Here is a 21,945-nt window from a genome sequence, read left to right as displayed (position 1 = left end):
TCTCTATGTTCCTTAGACCTTAAGTGCTTCATCCAGATTTCAGCACTTTGGGAGTTTTCATCACAAACTGAGCAGACCAGATCCTCGTAATATTCAGTGTCACTCAACAGGTCATGGTAATATTCGGGGTCGTCCTGAGTTAGGCCAGTGAGAGGCCCTTCTACTTCCTTCTTATCCATCTGGACGTTAGCCGACGGTGGTTCCTTCCCTAACCATCTTTCTTGAAAAGACTTCTTCAAACATTCATATTCATTCCGCTCTTCCGGGGATGTCTGCCATTCCTTCACTACTGGCCTCATTTGTGAGTTCAATACCTTCCCTTCCATCGGGGATTTCGTTGTCAGGCTATTTAATCCTTCTACTGGAGTATCTGTTTCCACCCCCTTCTGTTCCCCTTGACGCAATTCAGCGTACTTTTGGCATCCTTGTAAAAGCTGTGTTGCCACCTCAGCTATCTCCGTGACTTTTGGAAGCTCCGAATTCTTTCCCTTTGAACCCTGAAACTCGTGTTCCCATTTTGGAGTCTTGTCCCTCAGCGTGTGTAAGAGTTGGCTGGCCGTTAACTCTTCTACGGGGACACTGTGGATTAGAGTCTTCTCCATTTCATCCACCTTTCCCTCCAATGTTTTCACCTTCCTTTCCTCCAGTACTTTGGTTTTAAGCGCTCGAAGAAATTGCGCCTTGATGTTCTCTAACTCCTGTTCAGGGGCCATTCCTACAGTCTCTGTGATCCTTCCAGTTGCCTTTCCTTCCACTGCCCGGATTCCTAGTTGAATATGTTCTTCAAGTTGTTGAACCTCGGCCATTGCCGCCTCATATTTGTCCTGGGTTGCCTTCAATAATTTAATGAGTTCTTGGACATCTTGAATTTCATGTTCTGCTATGTCTTCCACCTCTAATTTTTCATCGATGGATGGAATCTCTACCGATGAGTCTGTCTTGGCCTGGAGCTCATCAAACATTTCCTGCAGCCTTTGTAATTCTCGCTCATGTTCAACCTTTAGCTGTTCAGGTGCTTTCACTAAAACTAGCTTTTCGGAGGTTGCCGAGTTAACCCCTTCCAGGATTGTAGTCTGGGCCTGTTCATACTGTTCTTTCAACTTGTTACACTCTGCTTGCAACGAGTCGTAGAGATGAACTGGGATAAAATCCTGGCTTCCTGAAGATTCCTCTTCCTTTGGTTCGTTCTGTAAATATTCTAGTTCCTGAACAGCATCAGGGGAATGTGATTGGTATTTGGCCACGATGGCTCTATGGTCGCTCTCTGCTTGAGCTAGCTGTCTCTGTTGTCTTTCCAGGTTCTCCCATTCGGTGTCCCAGAACTTTTCCATATTTTTCATCTCTTGTACGAGACGGTCACTCAACTGTTCTAATTGTTGTCGTACTTTGACATAAGTTTGAGTCCGAACTCGGTGTTCTTCCGTCGTGGATGAATCCTTTGCTTGAACAGGCTCAGAATTCTCTGTCAACCTGGAGTTCTGCTCTGCAGCTTTATTCTTCTTGGTAACATAAGTCCTTCTGCATGTCTTCGTTTCCTTCCCCATCGTCGGCAAGTCCCTTTTAGCCTTGTCTTCCATATTTGAATTGGTCTTATCGTCATCCATTTCAGAATCTGAGCTGATAGCTTGCACCGAGTCCTCCCTCATTATGGCTTTTAGGTAGTGCCATTCCATATCTATTTTCTTAATCCACTCCCGTCCTAGAAGTGGTGGTCCTCCTTCAGGTAATATGTACAAGTTCATTCTTGGGTGTTCTTTACCCCTATCTCTCACCTTGACTCTTATTTTCCCCATGGGGTATACGTTATGCCCCGTGTATGTCTGTAATACGAACTTGGTATTTCTTAAAGGTATGTGAGAGAATAGTCGGTGGTAGTCCCTTCGGTTGATGACTGATAGAGCTGATCCAGTGTCCAGCTCCATCCACTTGGACTCCAGCTATTTTTAGTATGACCCAGATGGTTTGTAGATCCGTTTCTTTACCCACATTGTGGATTCTCAGACTACCCAGCTCCTGGTTGTTTGGGTCTGAATTCTGTTCGTCTGAACTCTTCTCAGCCACCTTGTGTACCTTGTTGTGCTTTTCTTGTGGTGGCTTCCTTTGATTGTTGGTCTTCTTCCCTGACCGGCATACCTTCGCGATGTGACCCAGTTTGCCACATTTCCTACACTCTTGGTTCTTAAACCAGCATTGATTCTGGTCATGCGTTGTCTTCCCACAACGGTAGCATTTTGTTGTGCTTGAAGTAATTTGGTCCACCCCGAGTGCCGCCGCCTTTAGTTGCATTTCCGCTGTTCCTTTCACTGCGGCTTCGTGCGATGCAGCTATAAGGACAGCCCTGTCCAGTGTGAGGTCGTTCTCTTCCAGTAGTCGCTTCTGCGTCCCTTCTTTGGACAATCCGCATACGAACTTGTCCCACAGTGCTTCTGTCAGATTCCCTCCGAACTGGCAGTATTTCGCTAGCCTACGCAGTTCGACCAAGTACTCCGCATTGCTTTCGTCTTTCCTCTGCGTTCTTGCGTAGAATTTGAATCGTTCAGCCAGCATCAACGGTGTGGGGTTCAAGTGGTCCTTCAGCACAGCCACAATCTCTTCGAAGGTCTGATCCGCTGGTTTATCTGGTGCTATTAGATGCTTCAAGAGCCTGTATGTTTTTGCCCCCATCGAGTTTAGCAATGTTATCGCCTTGTCGTCTTCCTCTATTTTGTTGGCTTCGCAATAGATCTCTATGCGTTCCACGTACGTGGCCCAGTCTTCTATTTCAGAATTAAAGTCGTTAATATTCCCTCGCTTAGGCATCTTTCTTCCCTTGGGAGCAGCACCAGTATTTCTTTAAGTATTCTTATTTATTTGTTTATTTCTAAGATGGCGGTTTTCCCGCGAAATCGGCGGTTTCCCGCTCTTTCCTTCTCTCCCCGCCCACTTCAATGGCGGTATGTCAGTTAAGATGGCGGTTTTCCCGCGAAAATGGCGGTTTCCCGCTCTTCCTTTCTCTCCCCGCCCACTTCAATGGCGGTTTCCCGCTTCTGTCGTCTCCTCCGCCTAATGGCGGCTTCCCGCGTTTCTTCCTGGTGGAAGGGGTACGCTTTCCTCACAGCGGACAGGTTCAGCCGCTGGGCTGGCTCTCGCACAGCTCCCCTTACTCGGCTCTGTCTTTTCCTCCCGCCCGCACGGCTCTACCGGCGCTGGGTACACCCCGTTAACGGAGGACAGTTCAGCCGCTGGACTGGCTCTCGCGCAGTCTCTCTCTCTGTACCCGGCTCTGTCGCTCTCTCTCCCGCACGTTCGGTTCTACCGGCCCTGGGTACCCCGTTGGTGGAGAATAGTTCAGCCGCTGGACTGGCTCTCGCACAGTCTCTCTCCCCTTGCTCGGCTCTGTCTCTCCCTCTCCCGCACGTTCGGTTCTACCGGCTCTGGGTACCCTGTTGGTGGAGAACAGCTCAGCCGCTGGACTGGCTCTCGCGCAGTCTCTCTCCCCTTGCTCGGCTCTGTCTCTCTCTCCCACCCGCATGGTTCCTGTTCGCCTCCCAGCCCTCTCGCAGACCGGTGTTTCCCTCCCCGGCTGCAGCTGGGTTTCTCTTCCCGCGCCTACTCCCAGTCTCAGCGCTTCGTGGCTGCGGTCGCTGCCCGGCTTTTCCCGCCGATCGAGGTCCGACTGTCTCACGACGCCGTTGGACCCGACTTTCTGACCGGCTCCGTTCCCCCTCGACCGTGGTCGAGTGCACAGCCCTTATCCTCCGGATATTCTCTACACCTTCCCCTACTCACAGTCTCCGCGGCCGCCTTGTTCCCTGCTGATCGGCTCACTCCGCACCGTGGTAGAAGGGTAGTCAGTGCCTGTTGCTAATGGAAGCTTTTATTGCTAAAGTCTTCCACCTTCCTCCTGCTGCAGCCTCGTGTTTTCTTTCAGCAGCACGACGAGGGCAGTTGCCTCTCTTCGACACTCTTCGTTGCTTTGGTAGTCTTGCCGCAGGGTACGATCGGACTCGTCGCCACTGTAAAGTCTGTGGGTTGTACAGTTAATAACGACACAGACTTCAGGAGTAACAAACAAACAGGTCTTTACTATTCGAAGGTCAGGGCGAATCTGCCCCAGCAATCCTGCCACAACACTTATATACTGGTGTGGTCACTATCGGTATTACAGTATACAGAAGCCAAACAAATAGTGCCACACCTAAAGTAGTTCTCTTAAAGGTGAACGGTTACATTCAATAGTTCCCTTAAAGGTAGACGGGTACATACACTACAGGGTTGGGGGATCACTATGCAGGAGAGAGTGGTAAAGAGGGTGGGTGCAGACTACAATTGGGGGTTGGGTGAAGGATATATCCACAGGAGAATGCACATCCTGGGAAGGCAACAAGATGGCATGACCATTTCTGATTAGCATTCCAGCGTCCTTATCTTCTGAGTATGTATAAACAGCTGGTTTTACAAATGTTCCCACTTTTCAACTAGTTACGCAGCAGGTTAGTTGGTTGAAATGTGAGGTACATACTGATTTTTCAACTCCAGTCGGTTGAGAATATTGAACGACTGAAGAGCAATTTCAAAGTGAGGACAGCAAGATGCAACCTCCGGTCCCTCTCGGAGGTAACAGAAATAAACACATTTTAATAATTATTTACAAAGGAAGAAAGAAAATATAATTGGATGTTTAAAGAAAAGAAGAATAGTTTTTTTTAGAATAGTTACACCTGACTTTGTGTAAGTCCAAGGATAAGCTAATTTATCAAGACAAGGTTTTATGCCGTGTAACACAATGGCCTTGATTTTGCGGTCAGCAGCAAAGTAATGGTGCTCGCCGCAGACATCGAAGAAAGCTGCCCACAAAGATCTAGCGATCTCTGTGGTGTCAATTTCACCTTTCCCCATGTTAGTTTGATTCTGGCACCAACTCAAGGGGATCGCCAGCATCCAGCAATAGTGATGTCATCGAGCAGGCTAAACAGTCTTGAAGAAACATTGAAGAATTCTCACAGACAGCAAACCAGGAAGTAAAATGCACTGATCATCCTTCACATTTTATAAATTTTACAGAGAGCAAAATAAAGATTGGGACATACACATGGGATTAAAGTAAAAGCTGAAATATCATAAACAAACTTAATTTTAAAAATTATATTAAAAACCTCTGAAATTTTTTATCATAATGGAGAATTTTTACATTCCACAAATATAAAATTAGTTTTTCAGGGCCAGAGAGGTTGTTCAGTAGTAGTTATGACTAAGTTACACCTCATTCAAAAGGTTTAACTTTGGGGGGGATTTTAACAGTGATATTACAGCGTAAAAGGGGAAGTTCTCGTCAGTTCAGTGATTTCTAAAGATTGCTGTCTGCGGGGGACTTCAACAGCGTGCCCTGTGGAGCTGCAGTGAATCACTGACAGCAACTTCTGGATTTCCGCATATAACTGCGCACACGCGGACGCAAGAAGTTTCTGTCAGTTTCACAGAACAATGATGGCGAACATTGACAGTTTCACCGTCATTACAACCGCAAAATCTATTTTATGATGATTGAATAAATGAAATTACATTTTCATTGAATGATACTGGATTTGTATCAGTGTCTTGGGGCTCAAATTGTATGATTCTCTACATATTTCAATATAAAATAAATATTAGTGGCACTGAGTATTAGCTAATAAATATTAAAATTACTAAGTGGGTTGCAGCATTCTATTTCAAAATGCATTTAGAAGTCTTATGCCAGGCTGTTTCTGACAACAACCATTATAAAAGGGTCAACATTTTGCCTGCAGTACCTGTTATATCTTAAGTTGGTGCTGTGATAGAGGTTTGCAGTAATAAAGGACCTATTATGCCAATACTGGAGTGAGCCTTTGCCTTAGTGGTAGCCTTCCTGCCTCTGAGTTAGAAGATGCAGCGTTTGAACTCCGCTCCAGGCAGTCCTGGTGAGTGGAGACCAGAGCTGAAGCTCGGAATTCTGGCTTGACAATGTCCACCCTCATTGTATGGGTTGTGGGAGCCCATAAAACCCTCGTGGCGTGTAGGGCTAGCTACCCTATGGGCTGATATAAAGATGGTGGAGGCCATGGAGGGAGTGTTCATGATGGAGTCTGTCAGACTATTAATCAGCCTGCAAATCCTTCCATTACTTCACACTGTTCTCCAAGGAAAGAGTGTGAAGATAATGAAAACAACAACGCCCCAATACCGATCCGCTATTTTAAAAACTGGGAGTCAGCCTGCAGTTCCTACATGAAGCCATTGGGTGACAGTGAAGGGATTGGGTTTGGCCCAAATGTACACTATAAATAGAAGGAGTAAGTGTTTTAAACATAAAAATTGGATGCAGTAAGTAGATCATAATCCAAATGTTCCTGGCAAGGGCCCATAAAGCATCTGAGACAAAGGAGGACACAAATAACCTCCCAGAGGTGTCGGGGAACATAGGGTCTAATGAGAGGGAGGAACTGAATGAAATCAGTAATTGTAGGGAAATGGTGTTAGGGAAATTGATGAGATTGAAGGCTGATAAATCCCCAGGGCCTGATAATCTACATCCTAGGATGCTTAAGGAAGCAGCCCTAGAAATAGTAGATGCATTGCTGGTCATCTTCCAGAACTCAATAGACTCTGGAACAGTACCCATGGATTGGAGCGTAGCTAATGTAACCCCATTATTTAAAAAAGGCAGTAGAGAGAAAACAGGGAATTATAGACCGGTAAGCCTGACATCGGTAGTGGGGAAAATGCTAGAGTCCATTATAAAAGATGTAATAGCAGAGCACTTGGAAAACAATGACAGGATCGGACAAAGTCAACATGGATTTACAAAAGGTAAATCATGCTTGACTAATCTACTGGAATTTTTTGAGGATGTAACTGGTAGAATAGATAAGGGAGAACATTCAGAAGGCTTTCGATAAGGTCCCGCATAAGAGATTAGCGTGCAAAGTTAAAGCACATGGGATTGGGGATAAGATACTGACTTGGAGAGAGAACTGGTTGGCAGACAGGAAGCAAAGAGTTGGAATAAACGGGTCTTTTTCCGAGTGGCAGGCAGTAACTAGTGGGGTACCGCAGGGATCGGTGCTAGGACCCCAGCTATTCACAATATATATTAATGATCTAGACGAGGGAACTAGATGTAATATCTCCAAGTTTGCAGACAATACAAAGCTGGGTGGGCGTGTGTGCTGTGAGGAGGATGCAGAGAAACTCCAGTATGATTTGGGCAGGTTGGGTGATTGGGCAGATGCATGGCAGATGCAGTATAATGTGGATAAATGCGAGGTTATCCACATCGGTGGCAAAAACAGGAAGACAGATTATTATCTGAACGGCAATAGATTGGGAGAAGGGGAAGTGCAACGAGACCTGGGTGTCCTTGTGCACCAGTCGCTGAAGGTAAACACGCAGGTGCAGCAGGCGGTTAAGAAGGCAAATGGTATGTTGGCCTTCATAGTGAAAGGATTCGAGTACAGGAGAAAGGATGTCTTGCTACAGTTGTACAGGGCCTTGGTGTGACCACACCTTGAGTATTTTGTGCAGTTTTGGTCGCCTTATCTGAGGAAGGATGTTCTTGCCATAGAGGGAGTGCAGCGAAGATTCACCAGACTGATACCTGGGATGGCAGGAATGACGTATGAAGAGAGATTGGGTCGATTAGGCTTATATTCGCTAGAGTTTAGAAGAATGAGAGGGGATCTCATTGAAACTTATAAAATTCTAACAGGACTAGACAGACTAGATGCAGGAAGGATGTTCCCGATGGCGGGGGAGTCCAGAACCAGGGGTCACAGTCTAAGGATAAGGGGTAAGCCATTTAGGACAGAGATGAGGAGGAATTTCTTCACCCAGAGAGTGGTGAACCTGTGGAATTCTCTACCACACAAGGCAGTTGAGGCCAATTCATTAAATATATTCAAGAAGGAGTTAGATATATTTCTTAAGGCTAAAGGGATCAAGGGATATGGGGAGAAAGCAGGGACAGGGTACTGAGTTTGGATGATCAGCCATGATCTCATTAAATGGCGGAACAGGCTCGAGGGGCCGAATGGCCTACTCCTGCTCCTATCTTCTATATTTCTATGTTTATATGCTGTCTCCCGACAGCCCAGGGAGGTTCAATAATTGGAACCTAGCTGACGTTATGCCTCTTCCTCCTGCACCAGCCCCCTCAACACCTCTCACAACAAGGAAGGGCCCTGTTAACAAACACTTCCTACCCTGGTGCCAGTAATGCTCAGCTCGCTTCGTTCAATTGTTGTTACCCTGTGGCCCAAATTCCAAGGCACAGCTGCCCTTTATCTTTAGCCCCCTCTGAAATACCTGGCCGCCGCCAACACTACCCACCCCCACTCCCCCAACCCACCACCCCCTCGAGGTGTCGCAAACCATCTACCAGGGTACCATAAGACAGCATTTTAAAATGTCAATCCTGCGCCATCGATGATTTGAAGTTCATGGTAGTAACTTCACCACTTTCTTCCCCTCCCCACAACTTAGACATTTTGACAGTCTTCGACCTCCCTCACCAAGCAACTTTGCCAGTCCTCATCCATGTGGCATTCTACTGTCTTTCTTCCTCCGCCTGCTAAATTATTCTACCAACACCCCTCCCCACCCCCACCACCCCGAGAGTGTTCTATTCCCCCTGAGAGTTCGCCAGCCCTGCCCCTTTCTTGCCCTATCCTCAGCGAAGATTCACCAGGCTGATACCTGGGATGGCAGGAATGACGTATGAGGAGAGATTGTGTCGATTGGGCTTATACTCACTGGAGTTTAGAAGATTGAGAGGGGATCTCATCGAGACCTATAAAATTCTGGCAGGACTGGACAGGCTAGATGCAGGAAGGATGTTCCTGGTGGCCGGGGAGTCCAGAACCAGGGGTCACAGTCTAAGGATAAGGGGTAAGCCATTTAGGACTGAAATGAGGAGGAATTTCTTCACCCAGAGAGTGGTGAACCTGTGGAATTCTCTGCCACAGAGGGCGGTGGAGGCCAGTTCATTAAATATATTCAAGAAAGAGTTGGATATGTTTCTTGAGGCTGAAGGGATCAAGGGATATGGGAAAAGGCAGGGAAAGGGTACGGAGTTTGGATGATCAGCCATGATCACATTGAATGGCGGAGCAGGCTCGAAGGGCCGAATGGCCTACTCCTGCTCCTATCTTCTATGTTTCTATGAATTTCTTCACCCAGAGAGTGGTGACCCTGTGGAATTCTCTACCACAGAAGGCAATGGAGGCCAATTCATTAAATATATTCAAGGAGGAGTTAGATATATTTCTTCAGGCTAAAGGGATCAAGGGATATGGGGAGAAGGCAGGGACAGGGTACTGAATTTGGATGATCAGCCATGATCCTATTGAATGGCGGCGGAGCAGGCTCAAGGGGCCGAATGGCCTACTCCTGCTCCTATCTTCTATGTTTCTATGCCTCCTACTCTCTCCCCATCCCCCTTCTCTCGTTCTCTCCTGCCCCTCCCTTTCTTTTCCCTTCCCCTCACAATGCATTTGATAGTTTTCTTGCAGCACATGTAGCTCATATGATTTATTGATATGTGAGGGAGAGTGGGGAGACTTCAGTAATCATCTACAGGTCTGGGTCGGGCACAGTTTATAAATTATTTACTGGTCAGGAGAATTCATTCATTATTTGTAGACCAAGGTCAGGATAACTCATTATTTATAGGTCTCCATCTTCCACACATTTTATTATTTGTATACTAAGATGGTTATTCGTAATGCCGGAATGAAATACATTTATGGAATGGTACAGGACAGAAGGAGACCATTCAGCCCAACGTGCCTATACAGTGCTACATATTGTATTTCATATTTTTCTTGCAGAATGTACATCTAGAAGTTTTTGAATATTTAGATGTCAGCAATGAGATGCCAGCAGTGGAACGGTAGCATAGTGGTTATGTTGCTGGACTAGTAATCCGAGAGGCTTGTACTAATGATCTTGGGGATGTGAGTTCAGATCCCACCACAGCAGCTGTGGAATTTAAATTCAGTTAATTTAATAAATCTGGAATAAAAAGCTAGTGTCGGTAATGGTGACCATGAAACTACTGGATTGTCATAAAAACCCATCTGGTTCACTAATGTCCTTTAGGGAAGGAAATCTGCTGTCCTTACCCGGTCTGGCCTGGATGTGACTCCAGAGCTACAGCAATGTGGTTGACTCTTAACTGCCCTCTGAAATGGCCTAGCAAGCCACTCAGTTGTAAAAATAAAGCTACAAAAAACAATAATAAGAACAGCACGGTGGGAGTACATTCACCACAAGGACTGCAGCGGTTCAAGAATGTGGCTCACCGCCACCTTCTCAAGCGCAATTAGGGATTGGCAAGAAATGCCAGCGATGCTCACGTCCATGAAGGAATTTTAAAAATATATATTTATGTACTTACTCCTGCACTTATTATTTAATATTTTTGCTGCAACATGTAAAAGAAAGAAAAAGCAAGAGAAAAGAAAGCATTAATATCAATATTAATAAACACTATAGTAGCAAAATAACCTGGCCGTGTTTTGTGTTACCAAGCAGGCCTTGGTGAATGGACTACGTCACGTCACATGGAAAAAATCAGCAAATCAGAGATAAGTATAAGAAGTAGGGTTGAAAAAGAAATCAACTTTTAGTGTGATGGGCCGAATGGCCTCCTTCTGTGCCGTTATGACTATGACTCTATGACAAGCGGGATAGAAATAGTGTCATGAAAGGAAGTAATTAATCGTTACTACCTTTGAAGTACAGGAAGTGTATGCTAAATGCGAGATTTTAATATATTATTGAAGGTGTATATAAAGAAAATATTTCGGAACATAGGAACAGGAGTAGGCCATTCAGCCCCTCAATGAGATCATGTCTGATCTGTACCGCAGCTCCATTTACCCACCTTAGCGCCATATCCCTTGATTCCCTTACCTAACAAAGCTCTATCGATCTCAATCTTGTAAGCTCCAATTGTCCCAGCAACCACAGCCTTTTGGGGGAGAGAAGTCCAGATTCCTAGTACCCTTTGTGTGGAAAAAGTGCTTCCTGATTTCCTCCTAAATGGCCTGGCCCTAATTTTAAGATGTTGTCCCCTCGTTCTTGATTCCCCAACAGAGGAAGCAGTTTCTCCCTATCTACCCTATCAAATCCTTTTAACATTTTAAACACCTTGATCAAGTCACCCCTCCATCTTCTGTACTCAAGGGGGCACAAGCCAAGTTTATGCAATCTGTTTTGATACTAGAATTATGCTCGTGATGCAAGTAGAATGGGCTACAAAAGTGTTCATGCCGGCCACAGACCTGCGAGACTGTCTCCTTCAATTTCCACCCGTCGCCTCTGCATTTCCACAACCCGTCTTTGGATCCCACGGTAGCTGATGTCACTGAAGTCGTGCATGTTCTTCTTCACACGCTCCGTGATGGGATCAGTAACTACAGGTGTGAAGCTTCCTTTGGTCTTCTCAAAGTCTTCATGGTATTTCACCTTAATGTTGGAAAAGATATATCAAAAGAAAGAACTTCTGCTCGTCTTCAAATAGTGCCAATCACCTGAACCAGCCAAAAAAGACAGCATCTCCAAAAAAAAGACACCACTCCCTCGACACTGCAAGGTAAGGGTCAGTTGAATATGCTCTCAATTACCAGAGTGCTGGAACCCACAAACTTCTGAGCTGGAGGGGAGAATACTACCAACCAAGACCAGGTGACACTTAAAAAGAAATGAACTTTAATCGCGACACTAAATGTTACTGCAGCCGAGTTCAATGCAATGGGGCAGGGACAGTTGCACGATCAGGTACCATGCCGCATGGGTCCTGATCTGAGCTGGGCCAAGTTGGAGTGTGAGGAAAATCGCAAGAGACGCTCATTCCTGGGCAATCTCGAGCAACTTCCTGACAGCCATCTACAGCCGTATGGGGAACTGGCCTTGGAGCCAGCCATGCACCCTCCCTCTTAGTTCCAGGCATCAGGCCAAGTGGACAAAGAATTGAAAAAACGTAACCCCACTATAAAAAAAGAGAAGCAAAACCGACGATGTATATGTGCATATTTTCTACTATAGTCCCTTTTTCTACATACGATATTTTTGCATTTCATTTTATTCTACTGTTTTGCATGGAATGGACCAGTGTATCAGTTACACAAATAGATTTGATGGGCCGAATGGCCTACTTCTGTGCTGTACTATTCTATGATTCTACGGTTTATTTGATTATCAGCAAAATACTTCCGCTTGTTACAAGTTTCAGGCAATTTTAGATTCTATTTTATCACTGATTTACAGAACTTACTAAATAGAGAAGCATTTATTGGGAATATGCCTCATCCAAGAGCTGCAACTAATGCAAATGCTTAATTGGAAGAATAACATAGAAGCCTTTGGGGCATCTATTATTAACAACTAGAAAAGACCACACGATGGTGGCAGCCATTACCGTAGATATGTTGCGCTGAGAATCCCGTACACGTCTCATCTCTGGTGTGTCCAGAACGTAAGATGCCCGTCCTTGCACTTGTTTACGGAAACTGTCGGAGTATAGAACCTGTAAGAGCAAGATAAAAACGCTGAGGGGAACCTCCTCCAGTAGGACTTCTCGTTTCTCCACACATACTTTACCTAGATACACTGCCATGGAGGTGGTAGGGTTAGCTGGCTCGGTGTTAGGAATAAGACTGAAGCAAGTTAATGAGTTTAATTTTCAACCTTTGGCTTTTAGCTATAAGAGAGGGAAAAAACAACAATTTTTGTTTCTGTTTTGCATCATGATGCTATGTGCCTGCTCAGTAGGTACGGGCGTTGTGGATGTCCAAAAAACATGCATCATTCAAATTTGAGGCGGAGATGTGTTTTTTAGACTTTTCTGTATTATTACTTGCCATTTTTGCATGTTACGGGTACTTTTATTTAAAACTGTAAACAAATAAAAAAGCCAAATAAACCAGAACTATGAGTTCTTTCATTCCCCTATCCCATGTGGAAGTCATTTTTTTGCCTGGGACTATTTAAAAAAAAACTGAGACAGGCACTTGCTCCCAAGCCTCTGCCAATGCCACTCTTGGTCATTAGACGTTTGATTTTCCCATCATCCTTTACAGAAAGCACCTTGTCCCAATCTGGCGCTGCCACAGCCTGTAGGGGGGACATCGCACGGTACAAGGACCACTATGGAGGAGCACATCCTGTCATTGTGACAGTCCACCAAAGGGCTGGTATCTTTTAACTTTTCTAAGGAGTGCCTGATATGAGAATTGGGGGAAAGAATTTTGCTAAGTGCTTAGTTAGAAGAATTCTTTTCACACAGGGTTATTAGAACATGAAATACTTTACCATAAGTTGCTATTGAAGCAGAAAACATACCATTTAGAAGGGAATTAGAAAACTATTTGAAAAGGAACACTACAAAAGATATGGAAAAAATAGCAGGGAAATATTGATGGGCTGGGACTGAATGTCCTTCTGGGACCTTTTGCATGAACAGATACTAGAAAGAACTTCATGTAAAAGGTGATCAATGTCTGGAACAATATGTCAGGCAGGGCTGTAGAGACGTAGGGATTAGGGGCATTCAAAATACAATCAGATAGTAGACTGAAAGAGTTAGAATACTAGAGGGATGAGATCTGGTGGGCGTGATGGCTTTTCCTCAACTTTCACTTTTCATATCTTCTACTGTCCTTATTCTTTTACATCTCCTGGTGTAAAAGCCAAGAGTTGTATTGGCATAGGCCTCCCAGCTAGAGGACTGTGAATGCTCTGAGGGAAAACTAAACACCTTGAGAATGGGGTCATGAATCAACCTCAAAGTTTCATGAGTATTGCTCTCTTTTCTCTATGTTTATAGTCTCTATGTATTGCAAGTTTGCTATAATTGTCTCTTTTAATTTTAAACATTTCCACAACCAAGTAGCTGACAAACAACCAACTAATAGCACAGCAGTAAAAGATGTCTTCCTGTGTTTTCCCTCTCACACCAACAAAATGGCTGAAGTTCAAAGGGCACCGGTTAAGCCCCACATTGCAGTTACATGTGATTTTAGTTAAGGTCAGTGGGTCTTTGGAGTACCAGCCGTTAAAGGTATTATGCCATTGGTCAATGTGGTATTAAGAATGAGAGGGGGAAAAAGCATTAGAAAAAAATGGGAACAAGTTAGAGTGCAACGGAAAACACGGAATATGGAATTTTTCTTAAAGCTGCAGAAAATACCGAGCTAATGTTTTCTTGATTGCGTTTAACACGCTGCATCTCTGGGGTGTACACCACTGAGGTCCCTTTACCCAGGTTTTCTTTGTATAAGACCTGCAGAAGTAAAGCACCCAAAATGACAAGATAAAAATTCAGCAGTCTTTCAAGATTGTGTTCATAACTCAACAGAAATAAAACTCAAAGAGATCAAAAGTGAAGATCGAGAAGTTAAAAATATAAGAGGTTAAAGAAAATATATTAGTTTCAGTTTAAAAAAAATGAAATGGCTTTAGTGAAAAGGTAGTGGATGAGAAGGGAAGCCAGGGCTATGCCAAGATTTGGTTTTCGGAAAATGGGATTGCCAGTTCCTCATTACAATTACTGTCCAAGCCAGCTTTCAGGAAAATATTTTTTTAAAATGAAATGCAAGTACTTTTAGCCCATTCCTATTATTGTATAATAATATCTGTACTTTATTGTAAATTAACAAGAGTTTGAATCTGAAATATCTTGGATCATGATTATTCAAATACAGGTAAATACAGCACTTAGGTTGACTTCAGGTAAAGGCTTCAGATATAACAACAATATGCAGATATTTTTAATGAGCCAGACTTTATAATTTCCTCAATGTAGGTAGGTTAAATACCGGTTTAATTCCTATTATGATTTCAGCAAAATTGATTGCTGCTTCCCCTTATTGCATTATCGTGCATGGATAATAAAAAACATCTTCAACCCAAATTGATGAGGAAGTGCGACAATTTCAATCTTCACAGATATTTGTAAACCAGTTAAGGTCACGGCAGCTTCAGAACTTTAACGCGCTGATAAAGCAGCTCCAAAGATCTAAAGCTGTGCATTATAAAGTAGATGAAACAAACTGGAGCTGAATATTGAACTTGGACATGTCCAGCATTGAGCACTGAATCTAACAGATGGTTGAATTCAGTAAAGCTCTGAACCCAGGGGAGGGCGGATTCCAAAGGAGCAACAAAGCTGTGTGCTGCATTTGTTCTTTGCTTAACTTTTCAGATTAATTTTCTTTTAAGGTAGTTTGAAAAGCACACACATTCCTGAAGACAGCCTTCTCTTTCTCATTACGCAATCCTTTAAAATTGGCACAGCCCCCGTGTAAGTTCCACATAAATCACTCATTTCAAAAATTAGAAAAATGAAAACAAAAACACACAGGATGATGAAGCAAGTGAAAAAAATTGAAATTGTATGACTTGTGTTTCGTGCTATGGTAGGAAGGGTTGGGTAGTAGGGTGAAATCATGGGATAACACAGGGAATCAAAACCAGCAGCTACCGAGCTGATGTTCTTCTGTGTCTCTTTTACACGCTTCACCTCAGGCAGGTCAGAGATTGCAGTTCCTTGCCCAATGCTATCCTTGTACTTGATCTACAAAGTGGGTAGATCAGAAGAGAAAAGGACAAACTGTGAGCGCATGACAAACAGTAACACATAGACTAATACAAACTGCAACAAGTTGCACAGTTCAGACAAAGAAGTGTTAAACTGATGAATTACACTATGTTATGGAAACACCATTTAACTATTCTCAGAGTAGTCACAAATAATCAAAAACACCAAGGAAAAAGTAATCAAACTTTCTGAAATTCAATGTGATGTCCTTATGAAATGAGGCACATTTAAAGTTGAAAGTTTGTTGGTTAGAAAATGGAAAATTGGTTAGTTAAAATCAAACTTTAACCTTAGAGAAAGAGTACATGTTTAGCAAAAAGGTCACGATTATAAAGGAATGCAAAAAGTCACGGCCCCGAAATTCCTCACGTTTCCATCCCACGCCAACGGTGCCCTCCAACGTTAACCCTGGCGTAGTTTGCTGGGTCAGTATTAGCGCACCTCATCAGCTCTGGGCAGTTGGCTTCAAGCCCCACTTCAGGCACATCTCTGGCACTTGCCTGTTCCATGGTTGCTGGAAACTCCAGCGATTACTTAGCCATGGGGGAGAGGGGGTTGACCAGTCCCCTCGGCCTGTCCATGGTCAGAAGCAAGGAAGCCGAACTGCAATAATTTTACCTTTTTAAGGTCCAAGCTGCTCGCCTGAGCATGACGTCACGGATGGGGCCCACGTATGGGTTTGTGGAGGCCAGTATGTCTGCACTCACTCAGTTTACCAGCTGCCAATAATACACCAGGTCCCCCTCTAGGCTCAGGAGCAGGAACTCTCGTCTTATTGAGCCCCCGCCTCTGGTCCCGCCCCTTACTTGCCTTGTAAGGGTTAAACAGAAGTCCGCCCCTTAAAAGACAGCTGGGAAACACCCAGAAATGGCAGACAACCAGCGCAAACTAGTTTTGCCATTTTTCTGGCAGTTCTGCCGGAGATACAGCAGGAGATTTGCAGAACCCGTGTGGAACATCCCCCTTGTCCACCTCCCGGATATTATCACAATAAATGCTAACACTAATTACATGAAATCGTTCTTTTTTAAACAAACGTTCACTACAGAAAGATGCCAGTGGCTCTAATCTTGAGTTGAGAATAGTTTCGATGACACTGATGACAAGTTAAAGTAAAGGCAGCTTTTTTCTCTTCAAGTAGATCGCTTTGAAAATTTGAAACTGCAAATAGAAAGAGTATGAAGGAATGTGAAACCAAACTTCAAATTCAAATAGTTGAAAATCAGAGCTCCGATTCCATGGACCTCTGAATCTGAAGTTCAGATTTCGATTCCAAACATGCTCCAGCTTCTTTTGGTTCTTTTATTCTTTTGTCCGATCGCAGCCCGAAACGTCAACTCAAATTTCTCTCCACGGATGTTGCCTGACCTGCTGAGTTTTTCCAGCATTTTCTGTTGTTATTATGCTCCAGCTGATTTGTTTGTTTAAAAGCCTCCATTATTTAGGTATTTGACATAAATTGCAGGTGTAACGTGCAATAAAGCTGCATTGCTGTTGATTTAACTTTCTAATTACGGTTTGTTATAAAGAAGTCCAAGACTGCCAACGCACCCCCTTCACGCCTAGCATTCTTACTTTTCTCTCAGTGAAATCATTCTCAGAGCACCTCAGCCCTGAGTCAGTCCCACAAAAAAAAAGTTAAAACAAAATTGAAATACCTTGGGGGGGAGGGGGAGTTAAAATTAATTTTAAAAGTAAATGTTTCAACAATCAGGGTGAAATATGTTAAAATGATATTGAAGAGGAAAATGTGAAAAAGAGTAATTGTATGAATTGTGTTTTAGTGATATGAAGGTTTGGGTAGTAAGGCGGGCGGGGGGGTGAAATCATGGGTTAACACGGGAATCAAACCGACAGCTACCGAGCTGATGTTCTTCTGCGTCTCCTTTACACGCTGCACCTCAGGCAGGTCAGAGATTGCAGTTCCTTGCCCAACATTTTCCTTGTATTTGATCTACAAAGTGTGTAGATCAGGGAGGAAAGGACAAACTGTAAGCACATGACAAACAACAACAACAACATCAACTTGCATTTATATAGCACCTTTAACGTAGTAAAACGTCCCAAGGTGCTTCACAGGAGTGTTATAAGACAACAAATTTGACACCGATCCACATAAGGAGAAATTAGGGCAGGTCAAAGAGGTAGGTTTTAAGGAGCATCTTAAAGGAGGAAAGAGAGGTAGCGAGGCGGAGAGGTTTAGGCAGGGAATTCCGGAGCTTAGGGCCGAGGAAACAGAAGGCACGGCCACCAATGGTGGAGCGATTAAAATCAGGGATGCTCAAGGGGGCAGAATTAGAGGAGCGCAGATAGGGAGGGGCGAGGCCATGGAGGGATTTGAAAACAAGTATGAGAATTTTTAAATCAGCGCCTTTAATGTAGTAAAATGTCCCGAGGCGCTTCACAAGAGCGATTATCAAACAACATTTGACACCGAGCCACATAAGGAGATATTAGGACAGCTGACCAAAAAGCTTGGTCAAAGAGGTAAGTTTTAAGGAGCATCTTAAAGGAGGAAAGAGAGGTGGAGCGACAGAGAGGATTACGGAGGGAATTCCAGAGCTACAGCAACACGTAGACTTTATACAAACGATGTCAAGCCACAGATTACACCAAACTACACATTGGGTTCTTCCTCATTGGCCTAGTGGGTAAAGGCATCAGCCAGTCTAGTACTAAGATGAATGTACCAAACTATACAATTTAAATTCAACGTAACGTTATGACTAAATTGATTCTGATAGTTTTAAACATATTTCTTTATTAAAAACATCTGGCTCTAAATGTTTTTTTTCCCAAATCCTAAAGATACTAAAAGTGAAGGACTGATTTCCGTATCTCTAATGAAATTCTGATTTGGAAATCAAAAATTAACCTGGATTCAAAAATCATAAAAACAAAGTTCTGATTTGGAGATAATAAAAGTATGGGGCTAAATGTTAACTTTGAGGTTCTGATTCAAATCTCATCAGTATGCTAAAGCCTGTTGCCAACTGCTTTTTTAGTAATCTGTACTCTAGATGTTGTATTCATATAGCAATCATGGTTTTATTTTGTTGCTTTTTGTTTACTTTCTCCCTGCAGTGATAAGATAAGAATTAGGAGCAGGAGTAGGTCATACAGTCCCCTCGAGCCTGCTCCGCCATTCAATAAGATCATGGCTGATCTTTGACGTCAACTCCACTTTCCCGCCCGATCTCCATATCCCTTGATTCCCCTAGAGTCCAAAAATCTATGTATCTCAGCCTTGAATATACTCAAAGACTGAGCATTCACAGCCCTCTGGGGCAGAGAATTCCATAGATTCGCAACCCTCTGAGTGAAGAAATTCCTCCTCATCTCAGTCTTAAAAGGCCTACCCCTTATCCTGAGACTATGCCCCATGTGTATTTTAAAGCCTGCCAAAAAATGCTTACGCAATCATTTTTACCTTTAATAATATATAAACATTAACATTGATAAAACCTTAAGTAACTTCCACAAAAATGTTTCAAGAATTAGAAAACATTAAAGTGAAATTGAAAAAAGATGAGAATGAAAGGACATTAATTGTGTTTAGTGGTAGGAAGTGATGGGTAGTAAGGTGGGGGCGGGGGGGGGGGGAAGCGGGTGGAAATCATGGGTTAACAGAGGGGGAATCAAACCGACAGCTACCGAGCTGATGTTCTTCTGTGTCTCCTTTACACGCTGCACCTCAGGCAGGTCAGAGATTGCAGTTCCTTGCCCAATACTTTCCTTGTATTTGATCTACAAAGTGTGTAGATCAGGGAGGAAAGGACAAACTGTAAGCACATGACAAACAGCTACAACAACAACTTGCATTTATATCGCGCATTTAACCTAGTAAAATCTACGACTCTTCACAGGAGCAATTATAAAACAAACTTTGACACCGAGCCACAAAAGGAGATATTAGGACAGATGAGGGAGGTTTTAAGGAGCATCTTAAAGGAGGAAAGTGAGGTAGAGAGGTGGAGAGTTTCAGGGAGGGAATTCCAGAGCTACAGTAACACGCGGACTTTATACAAACGATGTCAAGCCACAGATTGCATCAAACAACACATTGGGTTCTTCCTCATTGGCCTACTGGGTAAAGGCATCAGCCAGTCCAGTACTAAGTCACAGGAACCAGAAAGCAGCCGTGGTTTAATTTCCAGGCTGTTGTGTGGAGGTAGTAGCCATGGCAACGCATGAAGAGCTACAGCTTGCCTCAGTGTCCCTGGGACAGGGAGGAAAAACACTCAGCCGGGGATCCCAATGTTGATCTCTATCCAACAATTTCTGCTTATGCAAAGTCAGGATTAAGCTGCACAGCGATGCTCCCCACGGTTGAATAGCCTACTCATTATCTAAGCTCGCACACTTGGGTGAGCTGCCGGAGCATGAATCTATACCGCAGTATAAGTCAGCCCCTTCAGCAAAGGAGGGCAGGAAGGGGGACTACATCAATCTACACACTGCAGGCCAAACAGGGCAACTGCAGGTTAGGTGTGTAATATAGTTTGAGCACAATTAACTGTTTCAGTAAATGGTCTCAAATCACAAATACCTTTATAGAGTCATAAGTTATACAACACAAAAAGAGGCCCTTCAGCCCATTGTGTCCACGCCGGCCATCAAGCCCTGTCTATTCTAATCCCATTTTCCAGCACTTGGTCCGTAGCTTGTATGCTATGGGGTTTCAAGTGCTCATCTAAATGCTTCTTGAATGTTGTGAGGGTTCCTGCCTCTTCCACCCTTTCAGGCAGTGAGTTCCAGATTCCAACCACCCTCTGGGGGAAAAAGTTTTTCCTCAAATCCCCTCTAAACCTCCTGCCCCTTACCTTGAAACTATGCCCCCTGGTTTAATGCAAGTAATAAAATTTGAAAAATTCTCAAGCTGTATCACTTAGAACTAATTGCATATTTTATTTATTACTTTGCATGCGAATAATTTGTATACCTAATGCAGATTGGGAATTGATAGTTAGTTTGAGTCTGAGAAGAAAAGAAATACGGCACTTTATATTTAAGATGACTGTATCAGATTGTACAATTTAAATTCAACGTAACATTATCACTCAATTGATTCCAATAGTTTCAAACAAATTCCTTTATTAAAAAGCATCTGGCTTGATATGGGTTTTTCTAAATCCTATAGATACTAAAAGTGAAGGACTGATTGCCATATCTCTAATGAAATTCTGATTGGGAGATCTCAAAAATTAATCTGGATTCAAAAATCATAAAAACTAAGTTCAGATTTGGAGATACTAAAAGTATGGGGCTAAATGTTAACTTTGAGGTTCTGATTCAAATTCCATCAATATGCTAAAGCCTGTCCATCGAATCATAGACATTTATGGCACAGAAGGAGGCCATTCGGCCCATCGTTTCTGTACCTGCCCTTTTTTTTAGTAAGCGGTGTAATCTATAACAATCATGGTTTTGTTGTGTCGCTCTTTGTTTACATTCTCACTGCAGTGCATGGTAAAATCTGCCAAACAATGTTTACACGTTAATTTTTTTCCCTCAATAATATATAAACGTCAAAATTGATTTAAAAAAACCTTAAGTAAATTCCACAAAAAATGTTTTAAGAATTAGGAAAAGTTAAAATAAAATTGAAATATGACTAGAAAGAAATGGCATTAATTGTGTTTAGTGGTAGGAAGTGATGGGTAGTAAGGGGCGGGGGTCATGGGTTAATAGAGGGGGATTCAAATTGGCAACTACCGAGCTGATGTTCTTCTGTGCCTTTTTTACACGCTGCACCTCAGGCAGGTCAGAGATTGCAGTTCCTTGCCCAATGTTATCCTTGTATTTGATCTACAAAATGTGCAGACCAGGGAGGAAAGGACAAACTGTAAGCACATGACAAGCGTTAGCACATAGACTTTCTGCAAACAGTGCCCAGACGCAGACTGCGCCAAACTACACTCCGGGTTCTCCTTCATTAGCCTAGTGGGTAAAGGCACCAGCCATACAAGCCGTACAAGCCAGAAAGTCCCTGGCCTCAATGTTAATTCCCCCGCCCGGCAGAAATCAGGCGGAGGGCCGCGGGGGGGGGGGGGGTGGTGGAGAAGGGGCAACTAAAATGGAGTGGGGAACTTACCCACTCCTTTCCCGCTCTGAGGAGGCCGACTTGAATTTTAAATTGCCAGCGGCAAGGACGCCCGTCCCAAGCCTGCGGAGTCCTCTTTAAGTATGCAGGTCAGGCTCCGATCACATCATCGCAGCCCGATCTGCCATTTTAACCCGAGGCCTGAGCGGGGGAGCAGTGATGGCTTCCCCACAAAGCCAAGCTGGCCAGGAACAGCAGCCAGGGCCAGAAGAGGCAAGTTTTAATTTTGTTTTTGTTTCTT

General features: G+C 43.7%; 1 protein-coding gene across 20 annotated transcripts in view; it reads right to left on the bottom strand.

The window, feature by feature from the left end:
- Nucleotides 1-21,945, bottom strand: part of neb (nebulin) — a 347,384-nt gene that overhangs the window by 6,503 nt on the left and 318,936 nt on the right. For 13 of the 20 annotated variants that reach the window (XM_085986921.1, XM_085986920.1, XM_085986925.1 and 10 more), the window contains 7 exons: nt 21,317-21,409; nt 19,256-19,348; nt 17,463-17,555; nt 15,485-15,577; nt 14,192-14,284; nt 12,422-12,529; nt 11,286-11,469 (listed from right to left, as the gene is read on the bottom strand). In XM_085986921.1, the coding sequence (XP_085843047.1) occupies nt 11,286-11,469; nt 12,422-12,529; nt 14,192-14,284; nt 15,485-15,577; nt 17,463-17,555; nt 19,256-19,348; nt 21,317-21,409 (757 nt within the window). The remainder of the gene's footprint in view (nt 1-11,285; nt 11,470-12,421; nt 12,530-14,191; nt 14,285-15,484; nt 15,578-17,462; nt 17,556-19,255; nt 19,349-21,316; nt 21,410-21,945) is intronic. The other 7 variants (XM_085986930.1, XM_085986931.1, XM_085986927.1 and 4 more) reach the window with 3 other exon arrangements.

The sequence above is a fragment of the Somniosus microcephalus genome, chromosome 4 (genome assembly GCF_052327205.1).
Source record: "Somniosus microcephalus isolate GS21.2 chromosome 4, FLI_Smic_1.0, whole genome shotgun sequence".
Lineage (NCBI taxonomy): Eukaryota > Metazoa > Chordata > Chondrichthyes > Squaliformes > Somniosidae > Somniosus > Somniosus microcephalus.
Note: the sequence above shows the minus strand (reverse complement) of the source record. Positions and strands in the feature narration are given on the sequence as shown.